We start from the raw sequence: 18795 nt of genomic DNA, 5'->3' as shown, positions 1-18795 counted from the left end.
AGCACCGAAAAGAAACCAACAATTCCTTCTTCATACAAAATTGCCTTAATAATTGACATATCTAAAAAAAAAAAGAAGACAAATAAGGATTTCACATTTGAAAATAATGATACAAAATAAACTAGCAACCAAAGCACTGGAAAAAAAATCACTAGCATCTCGGCAAAAGGGAGGAGCCCGCCACGGCTACGCCCCTGTGACATAGAACTACCAACCAGATACTTCACATCAAACATCAAAAAGATCTCAGGGTAATACTAAAATACGAGATGGCAACTGTGGAAGGCGACATGTAAAGCGGACGTCAGGACAGTCACATACTTCATCCTGTCGTCACTGGCAGAACACCACAGGTGAGTCCGCGAAAACTGCAGCGCATTTAATAAACAACAAATTTCATTTTTTTTAGCATTACCAAGTTCATTAGACGTTTTATTTGCTCTATTAGTTAATATTATAAAAAATATCTGTCAAATAAGGGCATCTGACTTATATAACGGAAAATTTTCAATATATAATTTTTGTTTTGAAATCACGAGGAAATGCCTTATATTGTCCATATTGCCGTTCGAATACCATAAGTGTTCATTAGCGAAGAAATTCTTGTAGAATAACCTTCGCTTGGAAATTCTTACGACGAAGTGAGGAAAACAAGTGGTGCCGTGATTTCTTTCTCGCTATTCTTTTTTGTTTTATTTGTCAAGTTCTAAGGTGTTTTTCAGCGAACTAATTTATGCGCATCGAAAACTATTCGTGCCAATGACCTCATAATTGAAATTGAAGATTAAATTAATAAAGTGATATTAAATATTTGCCTCAAAGAATTCTACAGCGTGCAGACCTCACGCATAAATGTTTACGACTTCACAGTAAACATTCCTGTCATAATTTTTTTATCCCTATTAAAAGCTATTAAAACTACTTAACATATTTTTCTGATTTTGCTTCCCTTAAAATACTTCATGCAATATTGTCCATTTTTATAAAAAGACATTCAAAATGCTTGCCGAACACAACTACAGTACTGTAATATGGTCATACTTGATCTTCAGTTCATCTTCATAACACGAGCTCAACACCCAGGCTAACTATAATGTAGTTCCTACGTCTAGTTAAGATATAAAGATCACTCTCTTCTAATGATTCATAAAACCGAATCAAGAGTTACACAAGATAGCCAACACACTTCAGTTTGAAGTACCCGGTACGTTCTAATGTCTTATGCTGATTCCCCATTTAATAAAATTTCCAACTTTGACAACTTCGTTGAGCATATAGTACTTAAGGCACGCACTTGATTGCAAGTGCACGACAATATAGACAGCAATGATTATGTTAAATTGAGACTATATTTTTTATGCGAGCCACAACACCTGACATTTCTCAACTCGGGCCTACTATAGCCTTATCTTAGCTCCACCTTACATACCGTATACTGAAACATAAAGGCTAGGATTTCTAATTTTTTGTATGACTCAGCCATGTTCAACATTTCTTCAACTGTGGACGTTTTAGTTTGAAAGGGGTTGACAATAAACAGCTTAAACAAGATTCATGCACTCAGAGCACAAACAAAATTAAGATTGTTAAACATGCAACATCAGTGAATTCGTCGAAGTGAAGAAAAAATCCTGTTGTACTCAGTTTTAATCAGTGCCGGATTTAGACCTGTGGAGGTCCATGGGCAGCCTCCTCGTGGAGGCCCCCCTCATTATAACTACCCAAGAGGGTGGGGTGGCGAGTGAAGCGAGCCTAAACATCTGGGAGTTCCGGGGGCGCTGTAAGCCCCCCGGGAAAATTTTGAAATTTGAACACTTCTTTGGATAATTTTGAAGCCATATGCAGTTATATTGAGGAAATTAGAACATTGAGAATTTTTTAATTAACTGTATATTTATTGATAGTGTACAAATTCCCAACACACACACACACACACACATAAAAGTGAGACATGACTGGAGTCATTCATGTGGTTTCAAGTCGACCAGCCCTGATATAGCTACTACCGCACATGTGGAGGCCCCCAGATTGTGGAGGCCCCTGGGCAGCTGCCCACTTTGCCCACTCCTGAATCCGGCCCTGGTTTTAATCGTTTTATTACTTCTTTGTGATAAGCTCAAATTTTGTTGATGCTTCTTGTAACTGTACTGTCAGAAGTGGCAAACAACAAATTTTCTTGCAAATTTTTCATTCAACATGCAAGCTACCAAATCCCTTGCAATGCTATAACTTGTGATATATGAAGTTACAAGTGCATTTTTACCATACTTCTGTTATTCACATGTGCATACGCTATCGATGAAATAAAAAAAAATAGCAAGGACAAAAGCTAATGGTCTCATCTATAAAATTAAAACTTTTGATTTTATTGTTGCTTTGATGTTCATGAAAATATTATGTACAAAACTAAACACTAGGTAGATGTGTTGCAAACTGAGGATTTAGATGTTTCTGGAGCTCTTATCGTATGAAAAGTACATTGAAAATACTTCAGTCAATACGTAGTGATGATGAAGCTCGGAAACATTTGCTGGAGGCTGCAGTCAACTTTGCAAAAAATATTGATGTTGATGGAGAAGAGTTCAAGAGAGTTCACCGTCAAAGGAAACAGCCCCCCCCCCTCCCTCCACCCCCACCCTCCCCCCAAAAAAATTATGATAATCCAAACTCTAGTGACCAGTATAATTTGTTTTCCTATTATTGAAAGGAAATTAATGAAATTTTAGATATGATGATTTCTGTGTAGACTTCAAAATGTGAAAATCTGAAATCTTCTTTCAAATATTTTGCGGATGTTCTTGATTCATGTTGCAGACTATGACACAGAAAGCTTTATTGAAGCCAAGAAAAATCTGTCAGAAGCCTAACCATCTGAAATACCTGACACTAAATCTTTCCGAGTTGAATTAGAAGTGTTCAACATTCATTTTTCTGGGTGTGTGGAGCAGTATACTGATGTAGAAAAAAGCATTCGCTCAGCTGCAGAATGTGCACTGAAAGCTCATAGAAAGTATTATTTATTTCCTCGTGTGGCAAAAGTTTTCAGGCTAGTCTTGACACCACCACCTTCAGTATGTTAAAGTGAAAGGTCTTTTACCAGGCCTAAGCTTTTGAAGACATCCCTGAGAATCAGAACCTCAGAAAAACGGTTGTATAATCTTATGCTCATAGCTTGTGAAAATGACTTAACTGATCAGTTAGATCTTCAATAGATTTCACATAAATGGAAGCTTAAGAAAATTTGGAGAATTATAATTTAAGTTTAATTTCCATGAATAGGTTAATGCTGCTGAATTTATTCAAGCAGTAAATTAAAAAGTATATATTTATTTTCATTATTTCTTTCTATTTGAATAAAGATTTTGCTTTATCAAATTTTATGCTAATTTTTAATAATTAAACATTAAGTAAAAAAATTTTTGGAGTTCGTTTGGTTATTTTTCTTTTAAAACTCATTAGGTAGTCAAATGTGATAGCCTTAGTGGCGAGTTGGTAAAGAAAATTACCCCCTAATCACAACCTCTTTGGGCAACCCCCGGTTATATACACACACAAACGTATTGTATGCAATTTATCATTTCACCATCTATCAGCCTGCTAGCTGGTCAGGCGGTCGGTCTTTTCTCTGTTACGACTTTCATTGTTCAGTGTCAGTACAGATGGAAACTAGAGTAACCGGAGAAAACCTGCGATGTTTGGTCGGGTTAAACTTGGCAACACCCTTGGCACATCTGTCCCCGTCCGGATTACTCTGTTTATTGTACTTGCAGGTGACGAGGAGACATGAGGGGCACGAGGATGGTTCTGACGCTGATAATATGTATCATAATATGTGTGGCGGGACTGACAAACTCACAGGAACACCTGACACATGACACTACACTGGTGGAGTTCAACTCGGCCAACTTGTCGCAGGTAGAGAGGATGACACCCGGTGTCAAGAACCAGCTGGTGTCACTTGCTGAGAATAAGTGTCATGAGCAGCCTCCAGCATCGACAAGCAAACATGCAGCTTCACAACATTCATGTACATCACCCGCGAGCACTGACCTCGTGCACAAGCGGCCGTCAGCCAAGTTAGAGAGCGACACATCTCCCGTAACTCTCAGAGACAAGATTAAAAACATCAACAAGGTTTTATTCGATCGTTATGAGAAGGAAGAGACGTCAGCTGACATGTTAGATGCAGCATCACTGAGCAGGATGCTGGTGGCTGTAGTTGAGGAGGAGATGGAGGAGTGTAATGTGGTGGTGGCTTATGATGCTGCCTACAGTCATCCAGCTGTACTGCACCGCCTGCTGCTGCTGCCTAATGCACGACAGGTTAGTTACTGGTTTATGTCGTGGACTGTAGACAACCAGCTGTACTGCTGCTGCTGCTGCTGCTGCCGCCTAATGCACGACAGGTTAGTTACTGGCTTATGTCGTGGACTGTAGACAACCAGCTGTACTGCTGCTGCTGCCTAATGCAGTGAGTCCCATAATATTGTGGATCAGGTAAAAGCGAGGTATGTGAGATGGTTGAAGTGAGTATTTAAGTGTTAAGGGTAAATGAAACGGAAAGAGAGAAGCTTTAGGAAGACCTTTGAAAATACTCAGAAAGTTTCAGTGCTTTATGGAGAGAGACTGATAGAAACATGCCGAGAGGAGTGTTGGTATGGAAACATGATGTAAAAAGAGAAACTTATAAAAATGTGTGCAGGTATAGGTTGTTTACACCAGGTATTGCTGGACAAGAAATGGAATAGTTCGTTGAATGACAGGAATGTATTGAGAGGACACCTATATGTAAGAAAAGTACCATTATATGTTAGAGGTGAGAATAACAGTGAATGGAAGGCTTAGAAAGAGAGAATAAAAAAAAAATTAAAAGGACGTAAAAGTAAATGAGCTGAAAAGGAACCAAGTGATTAATTGATTTAAGGGGGTGAAATGTCGGTTAAGTTAAAAAAAACTACTTAACGAATGCAGTAATATATGTCTTCATTAGTAGGGTTAATGTGTACAACTGTACATATTGGCAGGTGGTGAAGGTGAACAAGACACAGGACCTGCTGGAGATAGTGTGGGTGTCGTCAGGGTGTAGCGGCTACGTCTTCCTCCTGCAGCAGCTCGACCCGCTCCTCACCTTCGTCAACACTCACCCCAACTCCTGGGACTACCACGGCAGGTGATACAACGTTCTAGGGGTCTGAACCGCCCTGTTCATCAGAAAATTGCAATACTTTTTCTTTAATGCAGCATTTGACTCAGGCGTTTTTGTATAGTAAAAATTGATTACTATTGACCTCGGAATATCTTTTAATATCAAGTGCAAATGGCCTCAAAATGTCCATGATATCGGTGCTCGCCATGTTCCCCGATCCATAACTTCTTGGACCCACCTTTTGATATTCCTTGATCCGCCCCTGTATTGACGTAATATTAAAGAAACAATACTGGCGATTTGGTTAAATTTGTTTTCATAAATATCATACCATACGAATATACTGTACTTGACTGTTTTTCTTGAACTGAGTTTTATTGGACAGTTCATATGTGTTTATTAAATTCGTATTTTTCTTTTATATTGAACCAAAATACTGATTCAAGCGTTTTCCTGTAAAAGTGCCATAAGCGACCTGTAGATCTCACAAGAGGACAGATAAATCTTGTAAACACAAAGTGTTATAAATCAAGGTGATGGCAAAGTTGATAATCATTACTCTGGTATGAAATAGTTTTCCTCTTTACCAGGTACCTGTTTGTGGTGCCCTCCAAGGACGACCTGGAGTTTCTGGCGTTATCTGAGAAAGGCAAGAAGACTGAGCACATCGTTGGAGCAACAGAGGTGAGAAGGGCAGTAAATGTCTATACTAGTTTTAATTTCTTGATAAATAATAGAGTTTGTGTTGCTCTCACTGTTATGAGACCTAGAGAAAAGCTCTCAGTATAATTACAAAAAAAATTATATATTATTCTGATCTACTGAAAATTAATAGTAACCGGGTTGGAATGAGTTGTAAATACGGGTATTCTGTAGACAGTGTTTAAAAGTCCTTTAATTTTCCGTGGATATTTTTAAGTCCAGCAACACAAAGCTGATGTTTGTTATGGTATATTTCTGTATTATGTCGAGAAATTCTCATGTTATAGTAAATCCTTCCATTCACAAACGATAAGCCCAATTTTGTTAAGACGTGCATGACTCAACCGCTACAGCAGCTGTTGCATGACCTAAAGAATATGAAGAAACGACTTTTAACTGTAGTGTATGATAAACTCAGAACCGTACCTGTTAGTTCATTTGTTTAGCTCTCATACGCTTATTAAGGACTCATCATAGAGTAGTACGTACCGGTAACTACCTTGACATTTGACCTTATCCATTAAATGTGAACTGCAGTTTGGGACTAAAGTATACCATATTGGGACAGGTATAGGCAACCTGGAGAGAGTGGGGGGTGTACATGAACCAGCTGTACTGTACCATGTGTCTCCCATACACACAGTCTGGTGCCGAGGGAGAGTGGGGGGTGTACATGAACCAGCTGTACTGTACCATGTGTCTCCCATACACACAGTCTGGTGCCGAGGGAGAGTGGGGGGTGCATCCTTACCTCATACACACAGTCTGGTGCTGAGTCATGAACCAGCTGTACTGTGCCACTCCCTGCATTGCCTGGCTGTGGGGGTGTACATGAACCAGCTGTACTGGTGGAGGGAGAGTGGGGGTGTACATGAACCAGCATGTACCATGTCTCCTTACACACAGTCTGCCGAGGAGTGGGGGGTGTATGAACCAGCTGTGCCTGTGCCATACACAGTCTGTACTCACTGTGTGTCTCCCTTACACAGTCTGGTGCCGAGGGAGGTGGGGTGTGCATGAACCAGCTGGTGCTGTGGTCTACAAAACCAGTCTGGTGCCGAGGAGTGGGGGTGTACATGACCAACTACCCATGTGTCTCCCCACACACACAGTCTGGTGCCGAGGAGAGTGGGGGTGTACATGAACCAGCTGTACTGTACCATGTGTCTCCCACACACAGTCTGGTGCCGAGGGAGAGGTGTGTGTACATGAACCAGCTGTACTGTACCATGTGTCTCCCCATACACAGTCTGGTGCTGGGGAGAGTGGTGGGTGTACATGAACCAGCTGTGTACTGTACCATGTGTCTCCCATACACCTCTGGTGCCGAGAGTGGGGGTGTACATGAACCAGCTGCTGTGTGCTCATGTGTCTGCTACCACACAGTCTGGTGCCGAGGAGAGTGGGGTGTGAGCATGAACCAGCTGTACTGTACTCATGCTCCATACACACAGTCTGGTGCCGGGAGAGTGGGGGTGTACATGAACCAGTACTGTACCATGTGTCTGTCTGGTGCCGAGGGAGAGTGGGGTGTACATGAACCAGCTGTACTGTACCATGTGTCTCCCATACACACACAATCTGGTGCCGAGGGAGAGTGGGGGGTGTACAGAACCAGCTGTACTGTGTGTCCCTACACACACAGTCTGGTGCCGAGGAGAGTGGGGTGTACATGAACCAGCTGTACTGTACCATGTGTCTCCCATACACAGTCTGGTGCCGAGGGAGAGTGGGGGTGTACATGAACCAGCTGTACTGTACCATGTGTCTCCCATACACAGTCTGGTGCCGACACACAATGTCTGGTGCCGAGGAGAGTATGAACCAGCTGCTGTACCATGCTGCTCCCTTACACACAGTCTGGTGCCGAGAGTGGGGTGTGCAGAACATGAACCAGCTGTACTGTACCATGTGTCTACCATACACACAGTCTGGTGCCGAGAGTGTGGTGTACATGAACCAGCTGTACTACCATGTCTCCCATACGAAAGGGGGTGTACATGACCAGCTGTACTGTACCATGTGTCTCCCATACACAGCTGGTGCCGAGGGAGAGTGGGAGGTGTACATGAACCAGCTGTACTGTACTCATGTGTCTCCCATACACACACAGTCTGGTGCCAAGAGAGTGGGGGTGTACATGAACCAGCTGTACTGTACCATGTGTCTCCACACACAGTCTGGTGCCGAGGAGAGTGGGGGTGTACATGAACCAGCTGTACTGGCCATGTGTCTCCCCTTACACACAGTCTGGTGCCGAGGAGAGTGGGGGTGTGAACCAGCTGCTGTACTGTACTCTGTGTGTACCATGTGTCATCCCTACACACAGTCTGGTGCCGAGGGAGAGTGGGGGTGTACATGAACTGCTGTGCTGTACCATGTGACCCTTACACACAGTCTGGTGCCGAGGGAGGTGGGGTGTGTGAACTACCATGTGTCTCCCAACTAGTGTATGAACCATGTGCTGCCGAGTGTCAACCAGCTGCTGTATACACTCAGTCCGAGGGAGTGGGGGTGTACATGAACCAGCTGTACTGTACATGTGTCTCCCATACACAGTCTGGTGCGAGGGAGAGTGGGGTGTGCATGAACCAGCTGCTGGCCATGTGTCTCCCATACACACAGCTGGTGCCGAGAGAGGGGGGTGTACATGAACCAGCTGTAATGGCTCATGTGCTCCCCATACACACAGTCTGGTGCCGAGGGAGAGTGGGGGGTGCATGAACCAGCTGTACTGCATTGTGCTCCCCATACACACAGTCTGGTGCCGAGGGAGAGTGTGAGGTGTACATGAACCAGCTGTACTGTTTACCATGTGTCCCCTACACACAGTCTGGTGCCGAGGGAGAGTGGGGGGTTGTTACATGAACCAGCTGTACTGTACCATGTGTCTCCCATACACACAGTCTGGTGCCGAGAGAGAGAGTGGGGTGTACATGAACCAGCTGTATGTACCATGTGTTCCCTCACACAGTCTGGTGCCGAGGGAGAGTGGGGGTGCGATGAACCAGCTGTACTCAGCCATGTGTCCCATACACACAGTCTGGTGCCGAGGGAGTGGGAGGTGGCTACATGAACCAGCTGTACTGTACCATGTGTCTCCCATACACACAGTCTGGTGCCGAGGGAGAGTGAGGGGTGCATGAACTGTACTGTACCATGTGTCCCCCTGGGAGGTGTGCACAGTCTGTGTGCCGAGAGAGGTGGGGGTGTACATGAACCAGCTGTACTGTCACATGTGGGTCTCCCATACACACAGTCTGGTGCCTAGGGAGAGTGGGGGGTGCATGAACCAGTCTCCCATACACAGTCTGGGCCGAGGGAAGGACAGAACCAGCTGCTGTACCATGTGTCCCCCCTTACACACACAGTCTGGTGCCGAGGGAGAGTGGGGGTGTACATGAACCAGCTGTACTGTACCATGTGTCTCCCATACACACAGTCTGGAGGTGCACATGAACCAGGGTGCCCCTTACACACAGTCTGGTGCCGAGGAGGGGGGTGCATGAACCAGCTGTGCTGTACCATGTGTCTCCCATACACACACAGTCTGGTGCCGAGGTGGGGGGTGTATGAACCATTGTACATGTACCATGTGTCTCCCACACACAGTCTGGTGCCTAGGGAGTGGGGTACATGAACCAGCTGTATTGTACCATGTGTCTCCCATACACACAGTCTGGGTGCCGAGGAGTGTGGAGGTGTGCATGAACCAGCACACCATGGTTCCCTTACACACACAGTGCCGAGGGGAAGTGGGGGGTGTACATGAACCAGACTCATGTGTCCCCTACACACAGTCTGGTGCCGAGGAGAGTGGGGGTGTACATGAACCAGCAGCTCCCCATACACACAGTCTGGTGCCATGGGGTGTGTACAGGTGCTGACCAGCTGTACTGTGTGTGTCTATACACACAGTCTGGTGCCGAGGAGTGGGGGTACATGAACCAGCTGTACACCCCATACACACAGTCTGGTGCCGAGGGAGAGTGGGGGTGTGCTGAACCAGCTGTACTGTACTATGTGTCTCCTTACACAGTCTGTGCCGAGGGAGAGTGGGGTGTACATGAAATACATGCATACCACAGTCTGGTGCTCCATGCATGTACTATGTGTCTCCCAGCTGGACTGTACCGAGGAAGAGGAGTGGGGGTGTGAACATGAACCATGCTGTATGTCTGGTACATGAACCAGCTGTGATCCCTCACACACAGTCTGTCTGGTGCCGAGAGGGGAAGCTGGTGCATGAGGCCATGTGTCTCCCACACACAGTCCTGGTGCCGAGGGAGAGTGGGGGTACATGAAACCAGCTGTACCATGTGTCTCCCATACACACAGTCTGGTGCCGAGGGAGAGTGGGGGGTACACATGAACCAGCTGCTGTACCATGTGTCTCCCCATACACAGTCTGTGCCGAGAGACACCAGTCTGGTGTGTCTGTGGGGTGGTCTGGTGCCGAGGTGACATGAACCAGCTGTACTGTACCATGTGTCTCCCCACACAGTCTGGTGCCGAGGAGAGTGGGGGTGTACATGAACCAGCTGTACACCATGTGTGTCTCCACACAGTCTGGTGCCGAGGGAGAGTGGGGTGTACATGAACCAGCTGTACAGTACCATGTGTCTCCCATACACACAGTCTGGTGCCGAGGGAGAGTGGGGGGTGTACATGAACCAGCTGTACTGTACCATGGTGTCTGGTGCCATGTGTGTCCATGTGTCTCCCATACACACAGTCTGGTGCCGAGAGAGAGTGTATTGGTGGGGTGGCATGACAGCTGGTGCTGTACCATGTGCCCCTACACACACAGTCTGGTGCCTAGGAGAGTGGGGGTGCATGACCAGCTGTACTGTACCATGTGTCTCCTACTTGCCAAGGGTGTACATAGTCTGGTGCTGAGGAGGTGGGGGTGGCCATGAACCAGCTGTACTGTACCATGTCTCCCATACACAGTCTGGTGCCGAGGGAGAGGGGGTGTATGAACCAGCTGTACTTGCCATGTGTCACACAGTCTGGTGCCGAGGAGTGGGGGGTGTACTGTATGACACCAGTCTGGTGCCGAGGAGGGGGGTGCATGTGAACCAGCTGTACTGTACCATGTGTCTCCCCACACAGTCTGGTGCCTAGGAGAGGGGGGTGTACATGAACCAGCTGTACTGACCATGTGTCTCCTTACACACAGTCTGGTGCCGAGAGGAGAGGGGGGTGTACATGAACCAGCTGTACTGTACCATGTGTCTCCCCACACACAGTCTGGTGCCGAGGAGAGTGGGGTGTGCATGAAACCAGGTATGCACTGTGTACACACAGTCACATGAACCAGCTGTATTGTACTGGCGTGTCTCCATTGGTGCCGAGGGAGAGGGGTGTACATGAACCAGCTGTACTACCACCCATACACACAGTCTGGTGCCGAGGAAGTGGGGGTGTACATGAACCAGCTGTACTGTACCATGTATCCATACACACAGTCTGGTGCCGAGGGAGAGTGGGGGTGGCATGAACCAGTGTACTGTACCAGTGTCTCCCATGTCTGGTGCCGAGGGAGGGAGGTGTACATGAACCAGCTGTATGTATGTGTCTCCCCACACAGTCTGGTGTGGGGGAAGCTGAACCAGCTGTACACATGTCTCCCCACACACAGTCTGGTGCTGGGGGTGTACATGAACCAGAGCCAGGCTCATGTGTCTCCCTTACACACAGTCTGGTGCCGAGAGAGAGTGGGGGGTGTACATGAACCAGCTGTACTGTACCATGTGTCTACCATACACACAGTCTGGTGCCGAGGGAGAGTGGGGGGTGTACATGAACCAGCTGTACTGGAGTCAAGGAGTAAAGCGCGTCACCACCTGGCGGGGACACAGGTTCAGCTCCCAGGTGGATCTCTTCCCTGATAAATTACGGGATCTACAGGGAGCCGTGCTCAAGGTGAGTTGCCGTCTTGTTACCAGCTAAAACTGCAGACTTTGTTATTGTTATCATCCCCTCCTCACCCAACACACCCTTCCCAGAGTTCTCACAGTTATCGAAAATCTTAACCAGTCATGGAAAAGTTGTGGAAAACTAGAACGGCAACGTTTCAACACTTATGTCATGGATTTGGTAAAGTCTACTGTAGGTGTAGAGGTTATATAAGGTTACATAAGGTTATAGTATATTGTTTTTCTTATATTTCTTACCGTAGAGTTCGATACCTTCACACTGGTTACTGACAGGAGATTATGGCGTATCTACGTAGAAATTCACTCCACTCGACATTCCACGATTTATACTTGATAATTGATGATTTAATGAGTTCCATTAATTTCTAACATCCGTCTAAGTTATCGGTTATACTTCGTCATAACCAATCAGTCATTACCTTTTGTAACAATAAGATAGGATCACTGATACGGGCAGATAATTGCACTTACATTTATTTGGCAAGCTTCCATACAATGATTTACAATTTGCATAGATATATGAGTCATTCACGTTCACGCTGTAATAAATTAATCTTCTAAAAGAGGGAATTTCCACTTGGGGACACATGTGATTACTCTACTATGGGTATGACTTAACAGATCCTTAATTCTTCAAGTGATACATTTACTGCCGGTCTGGATTGCTCTTGTTGCAACCAGGCTTCCGCACAAGAACTTCTTTCCACGCAGGGTGCCTTATCTCCAGTAAAACAAACTTTGAAGTTGGTTGCGTGGGTAAGCCTAACGCAACCCATGACAACTTATCATGACTATGACTTTTCTTTATAATAAGCAGCAGTGTCCATACTTTACCTTTTACATTTTCCCTCCAGGGTTCAACGCGTTCGTGTTATGTGTATAAGGGTAAGAACCTGGAGGACGTTATCTTTATGGGTAATGGAGTTTGGTGACAGTTACTTAATCGTCGTCTGTTTCATTTCCAACCGCATATACTGTAATAATATATAATGTAGTACCTTCAACAATATGTTCTCTAGGAATTTACACATTTAAAATCTTAAATCAAAATCATATAAAGATAATTTTTGTAGACTTGAAGAATTACGCTTCTTGTTGTCACACGTAGAGCAAGTCACATAAATATGGCTGATACACTGCAGTACTTTAACCCTATCAGCTCAAAGCTCAAGATCTTGCCGTCACCTCGATAAACTCGTCAGGCGTAAGTTAGAAAAAAATACTCATGCTAAGTATCGTCACCATATTGAAGATCTTTGGCTGCACTATAGCAAGTTCGCACAGAAGCCTTTTACGCGATCTGGTCATGGAAAATGTCATTCTGATTTGTTTGCGAACTCTGCCCTCCTCTTTACCACGACACATCCTTCACCTAATCACTCCATAAACACACACACACACACACACACTCACACACACACACACACACACACACACACACACACACACATTCATTCTTGTCAGGCATTTTATGTCCTTTTCATATTTGTGTTCCGTATGTTTTGAATTTTATTCACCCCATATTTATCAGACAACCCTGCACCCCTCGCTATCTACTGCGTCATTTCCCCACACAGGCTGTAGCATTTGAGTGGAAGCCAAGTGTGTTCTACCAGCGGGCGAAGAACGGCACTGTGCTCCTCCGCTACGGTATAGACATCGGTGTGGTGAAGACCTTGGCCCAGGTGCTTAACTTCACCATTCAGTTTGTGGAACCTCCTGAAGGTGTGTACAGTCTGTTGACATTGAGGCGCAGTATGTTATTGTTGAGGAACAATACTTGATTACAAATGGTATTGGTTATTAAGTATACATACACTAACATTATTATTAACTTATTAAACTTGCATTCATATATTTGTCAAATGTCAAGTTTTTCTTTTGTTACCGCAGGACAACACTGGGGCTATGAAGTCAATGGTAGCTGGACGGGGATGGTGGGGATGTTGTCGAAGAACGAGGTTGATATGGGAATGGTAAACCTCTACGTGTCCATCGTCCGCACCAGTATCCTCGACTACAGTGCACCTTATGACTCAGAGGCAAGTCTTTGCTTAAGTGTTAAGGCAATCATTGTTGCGATGAAACACTGGAACCTCAAAGCTAATAATTTTTCGGATATAACGTCGAAATATATTTCTTAGAATAACCAGTGTGTAAGTTGAATAGTATTGCTATTTTACCCAGAAGCACCAGGTCACATATACGGTGAAAAAATATGACTGACCCCCAAACATTCTTGCATAATACCTTACCAACTTGTAGACAAGTCAGCCAACAAAGTGTTGTGTCACCAGCTGAGCTGCTTCATGGCGCGGACGGAACCGCCTCTCCCACGCTGGCAGGCCCTGGCTTACCCCTTCCAGGGCATCACCTGGCTCGCTATCTTAATTGGTCTCATCATCTCCGGACCCGTCCTCTACCTCTTGGCGCGGGGCAGCGCCGTCTGGTCAGTACTCGCCTCCATTTATCACAAAACATATAAGTGCACACACACGTTTCTGCACAAACCTCGATACCGGCTTCTACTACCAACCAAGATCCCTCGTCCGAAAATTGTTGTTCGACACCACAACCGCAACCAGCCCACATGAGCACGTAATGATCGCTATAAGAACAGCCTAGTCCCAAACATTGTAAAAATTATCAATAACTTGTAATCAACCAATGTATTCAATCCCAGTCAATCTTACCTTTTTGCACTGTCATTAAGTTGAAATGCCCTGTAGTGTGACCTTCTCCCCACCTAGTCATTATATATCATATTTGCATCACTTATGTTACTTGTAAATTATTTGTAAATCAAGAGACCTATTCCCAATTATGTAACTGTATATTTTCAGCCTTCCGGCTGCCATGCTCTTTTAATAAACCATTAAATATTATTTTATATATATATATATATATATATATATATATATATATATATATATATATATATATATACATACAAGTAAGTCACTGTAGGTGCTTACTCACCCTGAAAATGTGAATTACACGAAAGCGCTTGGGAACTTCGTGCTTTCTTTTTTTGTAGTTATCAGCAGTGATATATATATATATATATATATATATATATATATATATATATATATATATATATATATATATATATATATATATATATATATATATATATATATACTGTATATATACTCTATAAATATGTGTCAGAAACCTTAGTCTGCCTTTGAAAGCTTAATCAGACTATTGTCGCTAATTAGCGGTGTGTCACACAACTAACCCACACGTTTATATATATCCCAGTTCTGTCAGTTGTAATTCTTGTCTGTGATGTGTTTTCTCCCATGCAATAAGCCGTTCATCGGATTCAATTTAGCATTTGGTCAAGAGGAGTTAGAATCATGCCTTACAATTGGTGCAACAATTCCTTTCATAGTCGCCTCCGTGATTCCCTTACCTAATATCTCCAGGGTTTCCCTTGGGTATAATATGTCCAAACAGTACTTCATATATTAGCAGCTCTGGGCACATTGAAACACAAGAAAAAGAAACTTTTTCGTTAACATTTACTGTTGTCAAGTGTAAGTACTGTATGAGTGAAGATATAATGGTCACTTCCACCAACAGCGGGGAGGAGATGAAGAGCCTTCAGTCTCTTAGCTTCAGCTGTTACTACGCTCTGGGTCTTCACTGCTGTGAGGCTCAGGTCACGCTGCCACAGATGAAGAGCACGAGGGTGTTCATCATCTTCCTGTGGCTCTACACCATCACTATCACTATAGCTTACTCCACCAACCTCACCGCCTTCCTCATGGTGAGCAAGTCTCCTGCCACCATGGAGACCATTAAGGAGCTTCACGCCTCCCGGAAGCAGGTGTCAGGCATGGGCCAGTTCTACAAGGGTGCTCTTGCCTCTGCCAGTGATCCCGACCTCCAGGTAAGTCTTGTCTTGCTTCAATATTCTTTGATATATATATATATATATATATATATATATATATATATATATATATATATATATATATATATATATATATATATATATATATATATATATATATATATATATATATATATATATATATATCAGCAAAGTCTTATACATAAAAGTTTGGTCGACAGAGCTTGACGAAGGTGTATCAGGGCCACAACAACGACGAGCACATCTTCCCGGGCGTACTGGACGGGAAGGCTGTCTTCCTACAGAACCGAGCCTACATCGAGTATGTTGTTGCCACCAAGTTTTTCAGTCGTGGGCAGTCTAGGATGAGGGTCATGAAGGTAAGCTCACCAACTCTGACTCTAGGGTGAAAATAAGGTCACCAACATAAACTAAGATGAAAAACATGAAGTAAATATAAACATCTATCAACATAATCCATTCCTATCCGAGAGTGGATACTTCGAAACTGCAGACAAATTTCCAGAGCTGATTTAATTTTTATTTATTAAAAAGCTCTTTAAGCTTCCCTTATTTGCTCTATAATATAATTAAACATCAGACTAATTTGAGGCACTAGAAAAAATGGCGACATATAATTAAAAAAACAACAACTAAAGAATGGCTTCTAACGTGTGTGTTGGCGATGCAGGAATGTTTCTCCCCGTACAACATCGCCTTGGGTCTACAGCGTCACTCACCCATCAAGAGGAAGTTTGATCAAGTCATCGGCTGGATGCTCAACGCCGGACTCACCAGGCACTTCTTCCTCACTTCCCTCAGACTCTCAGTTCAGATATCGGTGAGTTTGTTGCTCTCATGTTGCTTTATATTTTTATTGTCTGTTGCTTCATTTGTGCCTCCGTATATGAATCGACACATTTCTATCTGTACCTTTCTACTCACCTGAAGGTTTATTGCCTTGCGCTTCACCCTGTCCTGGCCTCCAAATGGTTGTAACAGTCTAACTTCTAAAATTAATTCACTAAATGCCAGATTCCGTAAGTCTACCACTCTCTAGGCTGTAAGCGGGTAATGAGTCCTCAAAGAGATTCGTCACAATTCAGACATTTATCAATTAAGTGAATAAATTTTTAATAAATAGTAAAATGTCTGATTATGTCCTGTCCTGCAAATATATTTTATCTCAGCAATGATTTGGGAAATTTTAGTCCTTGAGAGCAAATTTATATAACAGTGGAGATTGTCTTGGTAGATGCTGAAGAGGGAAGGTGATGACGAGTCTGCGGTGGCGGAAGACACGGACGTGGTGGAACGGGAGGTGGGCATTCCTCTCAGTCTAGATCACCTGCAGGGCATTTTCTTCGTAATTGTCATCGGTTGGGTGGCATCTCTCCTTCTTTTCCTGCTGGAGATCTCCCCAGAGAAACAGTAACTCTGAGACCCCCTTAAGATTGCTACTATGGAACGCCAACTCGCCTCTATCCTCCTTTCATGCTGGAGATATATTGCAGAATACTCGTATACAGATGTCAGGTTATATTATAGTTTATGACATTGTTCTTTACGTCGCAAATTTACGTTGACGCTTAATGGTACTATGATACAAACAAAACATGAGTTCTTGTAGATACATGCACTGGCACACAGGCATATAAATATTTGTACATTTGAAGCACACGTAGATACAAACACAAATAGCGTACTTGTGCACATACATCCATAACAAACACACACACACACACACACACACACACATTAAACAGCAGTCATACAAGCAAATTCACATACCACTATTACCACCACTCTGCTACCACTACCACACTATTGCTATCACAACTCCATACTACTACCACCAATATCACTATACTATCACCTAGGTAGCTATCAAAGAGGGAGGTACTACGGCCTAGGAAGATATTAGAAGCATAATGTGTTGTCTGATGGTAGACCCTGTTGCCATATGTGACCAAGTCCCAGGTTGCTGATATGACTTTCTGCCACATTTACACACAATTGCAGGGTCTCAATTGTTTCTCTTACTATTGACAACACAACATACATATATCGTTTCTCACTACTGATCTTTCTTTATTATTATTATTATCATTATTATTATTATTATTATTATTATTATTATTATTATTATTATTATTATTATTGTTATTGCTGTTGTTATTGTTATTATTTTTATTATTATTATTATTATTATTGTTATTATTATTATTATTATTATTATTATTATTATTGTTATTATTATTATTATTATTATTATTATTGTTATTGCTGTTGTTATTGTTATTATTATTATTATTATTATTATTATTTTATTATTATTATTATTATTATTGTTATTATTATTATTATTATTATTATTATTATTATTATTATTTCGCCCCCAGGCCCTGATGTGGGTCAATGACCTTTGCCCGGGTGGGCTAATCCAGTAAAAAAAAAAAAATAAATAAATAAATAAATAAAAAAAAATTACTACAGTGTACCACCAATATCACCACCACACCACACCACCACATTTCTACCTCCAGCACCACCGCATCACTACCACCAGCACCACCACACCACATCTCTACCACCAGCATCACCACATTACTACCACCAGCACCACCACACCACGACTACCATCAAATATCTCCGACTCATCACGAATTCTGTCATCTCCAGATTATGTTGTTATTATTATTCACGTAAGTCATCCGTAATAGTAGTACGGCCGAAATTAGAGCTGAAGTCATATTATCATATTAATTCTCTTTATGTACGTACATCAGTTTTCCCATAATACACCGTAGAAAAAAAAGTAGGTTTTATTTCCCTTTAGTTCTTATTGTACAGTATATTGGTTCTTTCGCTATGAGGTAACAGTGTAATGGTCATTGTTATTTCCAACCAATCATATTCCTTTAGTTCAACTCATCTCTGGAAGTTGTAAATGGTGGTGGATAATATTTAAAGCGACTTAAGAATTTCACCTGTACGTAAAGAATCTTTGTTTACTTATGTTGATACTAAAGAAAGAACTAAACTATTCTTACACATAAGCGTCTGATAAAGCAATAAATTTCTTAATTCTACAGGAACAAGAAAAACTTTAAAACTGTTGATAAATGTAAAGAATAATT

At 43.0% G+C, this 18795-nt stretch overlaps 1 protein-coding gene across 1 annotated transcript; it reads left to right on the top strand.

Moving 5' to 3' along the window:
- Positions 1-3773: 3773 nt before the first annotated feature.
- Positions 3774-17666, top strand: LOC121860431 (probable glutamate receptor). Its single transcript, XM_042357590.1, has 11 exons — positions 3774-4323; positions 5025-5170; positions 5737-5830; positions 11624-11776; positions 13368-13515; positions 13684-13832; positions 14088-14239; positions 15382-15691; positions 15877-16035; positions 16347-16496; positions 16911-17666. The coding sequence occupies exons 1-11, from the start codon at positions 3784-3786 to the stop codon at positions 17088-17090; spliced, it is 2181 nt and encodes a 726-aa protein (XP_042213524.1). The 5' UTR covers positions 3774-3783; the 3' UTR covers positions 17091-17666.
- The last annotated feature ends 1129 nt before the right edge of the window (positions 17667-18795 follow it).

This window comes from Homarus americanus, unplaced genomic scaffold, assembly GCF_018991925.1.
Source record: "Homarus americanus isolate GMGI-L3 unplaced genomic scaffold, GMGI_Hamer_2.0 scaffold28051, whole genome shotgun sequence".
NCBI lineage: Eukaryota > Metazoa > Arthropoda > Malacostraca > Decapoda > Nephropidae > Homarus > Homarus americanus.
The sequence above is the reverse complement of the archived record's forward strand: the minus strand, read 5'-3'. Positions and strand labels throughout refer to the sequence as shown.

Excerpts from the sequence above, each read along its gene's own strand:
- LOC121860431 (XM_042357590.1), top strand. The coding sequence starts at position 3,784 with ATGAGGGGCACGAGGATGGTTCTGACGCTGATAATATGTATCATAATA. Across the intron at positions 5,831-11,623 it reads ACATCGTTGGAGCAACAGAG|TCTGGTGCCGAGGGAGAGTG; the intron begins GTGAGAAGGGCA and ends CCATACACACAG. Across the intron at positions 15,692-15,876 it reads CCAGTGATCCCGACCTCCAG|AGCTTGACGAAGGTGTATCA; the intron begins GTAAGTCTTGTC and ends TTTGGTCGACAG.